Here is a 10763-nt window from a genome sequence, read left to right as displayed (position 1 = left end):
CTTAGGCTTCCGAGTAGCTAGGACCAGAGCCATATGCTACCACCCCCAGCTAATTTTTAAAAATTTCTTTTTGTAGAGATGGGTTCTTGCTATGTTGTGCAGGTTGGTCTGGAACTCCTGGGCTCAAGGGATTCTCTCACCTCCACCTCTCAAAGTTCTGGAATTACAGGCATGAGCCACTGTGCTTGGCCAGTGATATTGTTTTAATTTTGGTGTTCTTGTGTCTGTTGCTAATATATAGAAATACAATTGATGTAATTTTATCTTCTGCCCTGTAACTTTGCTGAATTCATTTATAGAAATTTTCTCTTTCTTTTTTCCTTTTCTTCCTTCTTTACCTTTTTTCCTCCTCTTCCTCCTCCTCCTGCTTTTTCTTCTCCTCCTCTTCTTTCTGTAGATTTTCTGAGATTTTCTACACAATCATGTCACCTGGAAATAGGAAATTTTATTTCTTTCGTTCTCACTTGTGTGACTTTTGTTTCCCTTTTGTGCCCTTTGCACTGGCTTGAACATCTAGTTGTATGATAAGAGCATTATTATTAAGAACATTGAGAGTAGATGGCTTTGCCATGTTCCTGATCTAACACCCAGTTTTACCATCAATGTTAGCTGTAGGCTTTATGTAGATTCTCTCTACTGCATTGTGAAAGTTCCTCTCTATTCCTACTTTTATAAGAACAACTTTTTTAAAAAAAAACATATGGGGTCTTTCTATGTTGTCAGGATGGCCTCAAACTCCTGGGCTCAAGTAACCTTCTCACCTCAGCCTCCCCAGTAGCTGGGACTATAGGAGCACCACACCAACCCAACTAGAATGAATATTTTTAAATGCTTTAAAAATTTTCTCATCAGTTGATTTTCTTTTCTTCAGCCTATGTGATTTTTCTTTTTTAGCCTATAAATAGAGTGGATTATACCGATTGAATTTTGAATGTTGAATCAGTCTTGCATCCTTGAATAGACCCCACTTGGTCATGGTGTGTAATTCTTTATACATATTGCTGAATTCTGTTTTCTAATATTTTGTTAATAATTTTTGCATCTATATTTATTAGGAATATTGGTATGTAGTTTTCTTTTTTGTACTATCTTTGTCTGATTTGGTATCAGGGTTTTACTAACTTCATAAAATGAATTGAGAAATAATCTCTCTTCCTCTTTTCCTGGAAGAGATTGTGTAGAATTAATGTTAATTCTTCTTTAAACATTTGACAGAATTGCCCAGTGAAACTATGTAGTCATGGAGATTTCTTTTTTGGGAGTTTAACAATTACAAATTCAATTTCCTTTATAGTTATAGGGCATGCAATGTACTTATTTAATATTGGGTGAGTTTTAGCAGTTTGTGTTTTTTGAGAAATTTGTCCATTTCATCTAAGTTGTCAAATTCATGTCCATAGCATTGTTTGTGGGGTTCCCTTGCTATTTTTTCGACGTCTGCAGGGTCTGTAATTATATCTTCTGCTTCATTCTCAATATTCTCAATTTTCTAGGAGTGGCAGGCTCCCTGGTTTGTTCTTAATATGTGTATATTTTTAGTTACACAAGTTATATGTTGGTACATTTTTGTTATAGAATTCTAACCATCCAGAGTATGAAATATAAGGAGTAGAGCTCTCTTTCATTATCTTCTGCACCTGTTCCTCTCATCCTCCTTCTTGACTCAGAGGTAAGGAAAGTGAACAGTTTGGGGTGTGTCTTCCGGGACTGTGACTCCTACCCCTAAGTAATATTTGGTCACCTGGTGGACATTTTTTCTCTGACTCTTCAAGGATCAGAAGGAGCTTTGATGATGAAACTGGCAGTGGGGAAAGTCAAGGAGGAAAAGAGGAAAGCCAGAGGGGGAGGTCAGAGGGAGCAACAAACAGCCATCTTTCTCTGCTATAAGAGGAGGCTCCTTCTATCTAGTGTCCCCACATGTTCCCCACATGAAGGCTATGACTTCAGGGGCAGATGTAGAATCGGCTTGTTTGGTGGTGTACCAGATGAAGGAAAATATCTGATCTTTCAGCAAATTCTGTTGTCTCTTCCTTCAAAATACATCCAGAAGATGACCATTATCCATTATTTTCACAACTAACTTTGTGATCCAAACCAGTCTCATCTCTCTCCTGGATCATTGCAAAAGGCCCACTGTTCTCTCTGATTCTGCCTTTGCCTTCTAAAAGTCTATTCTCAACACAGTTACCAGAGTGATCTTTTCAAATGTAATTTCTCATGCAAAACTCTCCAAGCTTCCCATGTCACTGAATCTAAAACTAATCAATTAGCTAGACCTAACTACCTGTTTACAAGGCAATGCAGCTAATAGGGGAACATCTTAGATAACATCACAAGGACACAATCAACCATTTCCAAACTGTGGAAAATTCTGGAAGATAAATTAGTTTTTTCCAACAGGTAAATGCCTTTAAAAAGGAGGGGGAACTGTTGTAGATTAAAAGATGTGATGTTGACCAATCGCAATGTGTGGACTTTGTTTGGATCTTGATCTCAACAACACAGTTATACAAAGATATTTTAGCATATTTGGAGGAAATTGAGTATGGCTTGGTTATTAAATTATATAAAATAATTATGGTTAAATTCATTTGGTGAGATAATGATATTTCTGTTATCCTTTTTAAAAGTTCATATCTTTGGAGGTACATACTGCTGCCTTCAAGGAGAAATGACATAATGTCTGGAATTTGCTTTAAAATACAGCAAATCCCCCACTCCTCTATCTCAAATACCTAAATAAAAAGAAATGAACAAAAGATTAAAAGTGTGTGTATGCAGTGGATGGAACAAGAATGGCAGAATACTGATAACTGTTGAAACTGGATTATGTGTACATGAAGCTGCATTCCTATTACACAATTCTCTCTACTTTAGTCTGAAAATTTTTACCACACAAAAAATGCTCCTTGGCCCCTCTTTTTTAGGGATTCTTTAAGAAACCGGAGATTTAATCTCATCAGCAATTTTTCACAAGGCTACATTTGCCCTATCTTCATTCTCCCTCTGCCTGGGGACAGTCTGCAGTGCCCTTTCAAATTTGGGCCTACCTTGGTCCTCTGGGTATTTCTACTGCTTTTTTAATGCAGTGACTTCTGGGAATCCCCCTCATGCTTGTCAACTAATAGTCCCACTGGATTGGGGTCACTGCCCCAAATGAGGTATCTCTAATTTTAGATTGGAATCAGGAAAATCCAGATGAGTTGCCACTTATAACTGGTATACATTTCAGCCTATGAGCAGAGATGTGCAGGAGATAGTATGCAATTTTCTTATATAACTCCATTTAATTTGTAATTTAAGCCTTGGTTCTGTTGATGTCCTGTTTGGATTTCCACCTCTCCCTATTTGGAAATCATACAGGGCTGAGGTTTTGAGGGTGGGGTGAGAGCATAGTCTCTGGTTATTGGAGCATACAGCTGAAGTTTAGATGCCCATCAGCTCAGTTGCCAGGGCATCTTTAGGTGGTGTGGCTCCTATGCCATGTGTGAGATAGGTTGCCATGATTCTGCTTGTATGCATAATACAGCCAGCCCTTCTTGAAGTTTTTGCCGCCTGTACCTCTTCAGCCACATTTCAGAGGGCTCCTCTCCTCCATAGTTTGAAGATCTCTCTCTCTCTCCCTGACCTAATCAGTACCTCTGAACACTGTAGTAGAGTAAGAAGGGGGCGTGCCTAATTAAAAAAATCCTGCTTCCATTATGTTTCTGCTAACTTTCCTCTTTCCTATGGAGTTTCAGATTTTAGAAATAAAAGTCAGGTAGGGTGTGGTGGGTGTGGTGGCTCATGCCTGTAATCCTAGCACTTTGGGAGCTTGAGGCTAGGAGTTCAAGACCAACCTGGGCAACATACTGAGACCCTGTTTCTAAAAAAAAAAAAAAAAAAAAAAAAATTAGCGAGGTGTGGTGGTTCATGCCTGGTGCCAGTTGTTCCAGCTACTTGGGAGGCTGAAGTGTGAGGATCACTTGAGCCCAGGGGCTGAAGTGACCTATGATCACACCACTGCACTCCAGCCTGGGTGACAGAGGGAGACCCTGTCTCTCACAAAACAAAACAAAATAAAAACAACAACAGCAGCAACAAATAAAAAACAAAGAAAGAAAAGTCAAGATGATTAACATGCTACTGCTGCTTTCAGCCCTGCCATACCCTTCCTCTGAGCAATGAACACAAAGCCTGCTACCTGCTTGAGTCCAGAAGGGAAAGGGTGAAAAAAAAGGAGAAAAGAAAAAAATGAAACAGAAACATGTTAACATCTCAAAATATTCTGCCACATTTGAAATACGGGAGAGTTGAATTCATTAGAGGACTTCTACTGGAAAAAAGGAATTGTTCTTGAAAAGGAGGCCTCTGCTGTTGCACAGACTGTGTTGGACCTAGGTCCGCAGAACGCTGTGATGTCATCATTGAGGTCAGAGAATCTGCTGTGGGCCTGGTGACCTTTGAACCTTAACAGCCCTGCAATGTAGTGAGCACTGGGCAGTGCTGCTGGTTCACTAAGCCGTCTTGAGTTCTTCAGCTATTTAGGAGATTCAACTACGTTTATTCATACTGAATCTTTTTAATGAATTTCCTGAGAGCCAAGAAGGGCCAATCTACAGAAAAAAGCGGGAGGTGGACCTTAAGCATCTTCTAGAAACTCTTCTAGCTGATACCATGAAACGACGACAAAAGAGGAAACATTTGGAAAATGAAGAGTCCCAGGAAACCTCTGAGAAGGGAGGAGGTATGTGCTGGGCAAACTCTCTGGGTCACAAGCGTCACTGGCCAGCCTGAGCCTTTTTCTTTAATTTTATTTTTGAAACGGAGCCTCGCTCTGTCGCCCAGGCTGGAGTGCAGTGGTGCGATCTCGGCTCACTGCAAGCTCCGCCTCCCGGGTTCACGCCATTCTCCTGCCTCAGCCTCCCGAGTAGCTGCTACTACAGGCGCCCGCCACCTCGCCCGGCTAATTTTTTGTATTTTTAGTAGAGATGGGGTTTCACCGTGTTAGCCAGGATGGTCTCGATCTCCTGATCTCCTGATCCGCCTGCCTCGACCTCCTTTTCTTTTTCTTTTTCTTTTGAAATGGAGTCTTGCTCTGTCGCCCAGGCTGGAGTGCAGTGGCGTGATTTCGGTTCACTGCAAGCTCCACCTCCTGGGTTCTTGCCATTCTCCTGCCTCAGCCTCCCGAGTAGCTGGGGCTACAGGCGCTCACCACAATGCCCAGCTAATTTTTTTTTTTTTTTAATTTTTTTATTTTTAGTAGAGATGGGGTTTCATCGTGGTAGCCAGGATGGTTTCGATCTCCTGACCTCGTGATCCACCCGCCTCGGCCTCCCAAAGTGCTGGGATTAAAGGCGTGAGTCACCGCACCCGGCCAGCCTGAGCCTTCTTTAGGGAGGAGGAACTGAGGAGAATGTACTACCTATGCGGTAGTGAGGGGGAGACCTGGCTGGTGGCTGATGCCGGCACATCCATCTTGAGGGTACCCGGATGTGAGATGGACAGGAAGTCCAGATGCCACTGGCGCACGATACAGAAAGCCAGCCCTGCTGGGCTGAGAACTTTTGTTCTGGGGCTGCTGGTACCTGGAACTATGTCAGTCTCCAGGCAGGTCGGGGACCCACTTACAGAGACCCAGTGATGCAGCCTGAGTCTCGTCTTTCTCTCATTCTCTTTATTTGCTCTTTCCCTGGGGTGACTGAGGTGGAAGGTGTGAAGGGTGCTGGTAGAAATCTATGAGTTGCACTGCCCCTTTTAGCAGAAACGAAAGAGTAGCCCAATGAATTAAAGGCCTTGTTGAAAAATATCTTGAGAAGCGAAATGCTTGTTAGAAAGTAGATTAAACACTTGTTTGGGGATGGCATCATACTGAAACCACGGAGGTTTGATTTTTCAGCAGGAAGAATTAACCAATTAATCCAACAGAATTTGTGAATCCACAGTGTGGGACATCCCAGAGGAAATGACACCAGGGTAAGGGTCTTCGATTGCTGTCAGTTTACTTCCCAGGCTGCATGATAATGGCAGGTATTAAATGTAAAGAAGCCGCTTATCCTGAAAGGGGGATGGTCACATGCAGGAGACAGGGCAGAAAGGAGCCTGCCCCAGAGATGGCCCTCGAGGCTTCTGCCCCAGTTAGAGCTCAGCAGCGCCTATGAGGCCCAAGGTCATAAAGACCTGTAGGTTGAGCCCTGGGAATGGAGGCATGAAGAATAGGCATGGAGAGCAGGGGGCTGGGACAGGAAGGGGAAGGCAATGGTTTTCCTCTCCTTCATCTACCCTTACATTTCAGAATTTGTCTGTCTCTGTGTGTGTGTGTGTGCGCGCACGTGTGTGTTGGGAGGGGGAGGACTGGAGATAATGGGAGCACAGTGGTGGGTTCTGCAGGGTGGGCTTTCTGTCACCATGCCTCGGCCTGGGCAACACTCAATACACATAACAGTGTGTACTGAATTTTTGTTAAGGGTATTCCAGGAGACAGTCACTCATATGCCCATATGTACTCTGATACAGAAAAAGAGTCACACACCTCCACACACAGTACATACAGTTAGATACACATACCGTTCCTCTATTACATACTCACACAACCCATGTGTGTGACAGTCTTTTCTTCCTACAGAGATTTCACGTATGTGTGTGGGGGGTGTGTGTGTGTCTCCTCAACTCTCACACAAACACAGCTACCTTAAACTATCTCTAAATACCTCTTTAAGAGCCAGTCACACATCATACATGCCATATCTGTAACACATTGTGTAGCAGAGCCAGGCCTGCTTTGCATAGACCACGATGAAACAAAGATTCACCACCATCCCCTTATTAGGGTTGCCAGATAAAATACAGGATGTCCAGTTAAACTTGAATGTCAGATAAACCACCAATGATTTTTTAGTATGAGTGTGTCCCAAATATGGTATGGAACATACTGACACTAAAGATAAGTATGACAAATATTGCATGGGACATACTGACAGTAAAAAATTATTTGTAATTTATCTAAAATTCAAATTTAATTTGGCATCAGCTGTATTTTTGCTAGATCTGGTGACCCTTATATATTCATAATGAGCTAACCTATGATATACTTATATTTCTGCTTAGTGTCTGTCTTCCTTGTCTAGAATGGAAAGTGCACTTAGAAGAAGGACTGTTTTGTTCAGTATTCCTAGAGCCTGGAAGAGTGGACTGGTGTCTGATCATGGTAGCTGTTCATGAAATATTGCCAGATGAATGAATTAATGTACATTATAAATACAAGCCACACCATATAATCAGGAAAAGTTACATATTGCATAATTCCAGGGTTGTAAACACAAACTATGCACACAAACTCCATAGACACAGACACATGTTTCTATAATATACCCACACAAACCTACACATATCAAAGGCTATCTGATATGTATCACTCTTACACTTCAGACCTATTCATAGTCACCACACAGGCCTACGTTCCTAACGATACACTATCAAAATACCTGTTGACTGTAATTAAATATTGGAGTATCCACCAGAAGGCTGTCTCACAAACCAAGTGTGTTCACCACACCTGACATATGTCAGCCACTCAGTAAATATTTGTTGGATGGGTAAATGATGCACAAACATTCGCCATCCACCATATCTCTGTGCCCTTCATACCTTTCTCAGGAATGTCAAAGTCCCAAGAGGATGCCCTGCAGCCTGGATCCACTAGAGTGGCCAAAGGCTGGAGCCAAGGGGTGGGAGAAGTTACTTCTACCTCCGAATACTTCTCCTGTGTTTCTTCTTCACGCAAGCTCATCCACGGTGGTAAGGGTGCAGGGCTCCTTGGGCATGTGGCTTCTTGGCTGTGGGGTTCATTGGGCATGAAAATCTTTGAGTGTGGGGCTGTTTGGGACTGGGACTGTTTGGGTACAGGGCTCTTTGAGCATGAGATTTTTTGGTTGCAGTGCTGCTTGAGTGTAAGGCTCTTTGGGAGTGGGACATTTTGGGTTTGGGGCTCCTTCGGTGTGACACTCTTTGGGTGTGGGGCTCCTTGGATGTGAGATTCTCTGGGTGTGAGGTTCCTTGAGCACGACACTCTGGATACAGGGCACTGTGGGTATGAGACTCTTTGGGTGCTGGGCTCCTTAGGTCTGGGACATTTTGGGTGCAGGGCTCCTTGGGTAGGGGACAGGAGGCCCATAGATCCAAGGATGAGGCTAAGAGGAAACCCAGGGCAGTTGGATATGATCAGAGCTCTGCAGAGGTGTCTGGGCAAGATACAGAGCTGTTAGAGGAGTATGGATATGAGCTCAGTGTAGGAGAGCATGAGCCCTGGTGTGCAGTCAGGCAGTCAGGGTGCAGAGGCCAGAAAAGTCTGCTCTTGGGGTGTAGGGCCACAGGACCAGATTAAGCACCTTCAGCAGAACTACTTGGGCTCTGACTTTGCCTTCAAGAGAAAAACAGAGTTCCTCAGCCCAGGCCTCCAGCACTGCAGCAAGACTCTAGCTCAGGCCTACACACCTCACACATACAACCACACGCTCCACAGGTACACTCTTTGCACACATCCCAGACAAATGCGTGACCTGCAGTGCCATTCTCCCACACTACCTCCCACATTCCACAAATAACACATCAGTGATGGCACCAACTCACATCCTCATAGCACACACATGCTGCCGACATTCCACATAAGCTGCAGTCCTCACCACCATACTCCACACCCCTGTATACAGACATCCCAGCAACATCCCTACACACAAATGACACTAGAATCACTATCCCACAATATGAACAACAAACACCAAGCTCACCACACAGCTGCATCACACCACAGTCTCCTGCACCACACATATTCAGCGTATGTTCCCCCAGTTCCTGGCATGGCCCATGCATCTGCTCATGTTTCTAATTTCCTTTTCCAGGAATCCAGAGACTACATCGAGACAGCCCCCAGCCTCAGTCACCTCTGGCCCAGGTTCAGGAACGAGGAGAGACTCCTCCCTGCTCACAACATGTCTCCTTGTCATCCCATTCGTCCTATAAGACTTGTGTGTCCTCTCTGTGTGTAAACAAAGAGGAAAGGGGCATGAAAATATACTACATGCAGGTACAAATGAAAAAAGGTGTGGCTGTCTCCTGGGAGACAGAGGAAACTTCGGAGTCCTTAGAAAAGCAGCCAAGGATGGAAGAAGTGACCCTTCCTGAGGTTGTGAGGGTAGGTACTCCCCCCTCTGATGTGTCCACCAGAAACCTCCTGTCTGACAGTGAGCCCGGCGGGGAGGAGAAAGAGCATGAGGAAAGGACAGAATCAGACAGCCTGCCAGGCTCACCCACTGTTGAGGAGACACCCAGGGCCAAGACTCCTGATTGGCTGGTGACCATGGAGAACGGCTTCAGGTGCATGGCCTGCTGCCGGGTTTTTGCCACCGTGGAAATCCTCCAGGAGCATGTGCAATATGGGATCAGAGAGGGCTTCAGCTGCCACGTCTTTCATCTCACCATGGCTCAGCTGACAGGCAACATGGAATCAGGGAGCACCCAAGACGAGCAGGAGGAGGAAAATGGAAATGAGGAGGAGGAGGAAGAGAAACCAGCAGCAAAGAAGGAGGAGGAGGGGCAGCCCACAGGGGAAGACCTTGGCCTGAGGAGATCCTGGAGCCAATGTCCAGGCTGTGTGTTTCATTCTCCAAAGGACCTTCCAAAGGACAGGAAGTGAGCAAGGGCTGGGTCGTGGGACCGTTGAGGGAGCAATGGCTTCCCTGAGCCAGTACTCTCTCCCCAGTTCAGGCTCCCTCTGTAAGGGAGATTTGGGGGCTTTATTGGCTCAGGGAACAATGGAAGGGGACATAACTGGGATCCCTGCTTCTTGCCTAGGCATCTAATAAAGTCTTGATTGTAAGTCAGGACTTGTCTTGACCTTTCCAGCTCCTGCAGGAAATTCTGAGAATTTCTAAGGTTGCATTAACTAAGAAGTGTCTTTCTTTGGTTTTATTTTCACACAGCAGCTGAGACTTATGGGCCAGAAGATACTGGAAGATGGTGTGGCCTTCTCTTGCAAGAGGTAAGGAGTGAGATTTGCAGTTTTCTGAGGCTGTGTCATGAGGGCCCAGAGGAATCCAAGGGAAGGAGCTGCAGGGATGCACTGGGTCACCTGGCGGCTCTGCAGCTGCATCAACTTGTGGTGCACCTGGTGCTTCTGGGGGAATTGTCCTCCATTTGCTTAGACGATAAGGTGAAGAGCATTGACTGGGAACTTTCTCAATGTCTCCATGATTGTCCTCAATTCTAAGAGGAAGTACTGCAGCTCTTCAAGGCAGAGAAAACTCAGTTTAACCTCAAGGGCCAGGATTGGCCTGAAAGGACAGGCTGCCAGCAAGATCAGAGGTGTGGAGTCTGAGAGCCTTTGGCCTGAGCTGGGACTCACCTCAGCCCATGAATATAGCCCTTGAGGAAAAGGGGAATTTGGAGAGGTAACATCATCCTCATGAGATACCAAGAGACCTGGAAATGTTTCAGAACCTTCATTTTGCTGCATTTGATCTGGAAACGAACTCACTGTGGGGGTGCATGACTCTGAGCTTTAAAACAAAGGTGAAGGGTAACTGACTAGTGATGCTTATATTGTTTCTTGCCTCTTCCTGTTCTGCCTCAATTGTTTTCTTCACTTTCAGGGAGAAGAAAGAGCCATGGAGATAGTAGCAGACAGACTGCCCAAGGTATGAAGGAGATGAGGGACCAGCACTCAGTCTAACATGTAAACATCATATGTAATAAAGGTTATGTTTCAAACCTTCCCTGGATATATTATT

The 10763-nt window shown here is 44.6% G+C and overlaps 1 protein-coding gene across 4 annotated transcripts; it reads left to right on the top strand.

The window, feature by feature from the left end:
- Positions 1–1110: 1110 nt before the first annotated feature.
- Positions 1111–10743, top strand: FAM170A (family with sequence similarity 170 member A). Of its 4 annotated transcripts, none has more exons than XM_050794423.1 (5): positions 1111–4726; positions 7636–7776; positions 8877–9169; positions 9957–10015; positions 10626–10743. In XM_050794423.1, the coding sequence occupies exons 1-5, from the start codon at positions 4657–4659 to the stop codon at positions 10648–10650; spliced, it is 588 nt and encodes a 195-aa protein (XP_050650380.1). In that variant the 5' UTR covers positions 1111–4656; the 3' UTR covers positions 10651–10743. The 4 variants fall into 4 exon arrangements, with proteins under 4 accessions (XP_050650380.1, XP_050650378.1, XP_050650377.1 ...); XM_050794421.1 differs by having other exon boundaries at positions 1114–4726; positions 8877–9666; positions 9960–10015; XM_050794420.1 differs by having other exon boundaries at positions 1115–4726; positions 8877–9666.
- The last annotated feature ends 20 nt before the right edge of the window (positions 10744–10763 follow it).

This window comes from Macaca thibetana, chromosome 6 (genome assembly GCF_024542745.1).
Source record: "Macaca thibetana thibetana isolate TM-01 chromosome 6, ASM2454274v1, whole genome shotgun sequence".
Lineage (NCBI taxonomy): Eukaryota > Metazoa > Chordata > Mammalia > Primates > Cercopithecidae > Macaca > Macaca thibetana.
This window is presented reverse-complemented; position numbering and strand designations above follow the sequence as displayed.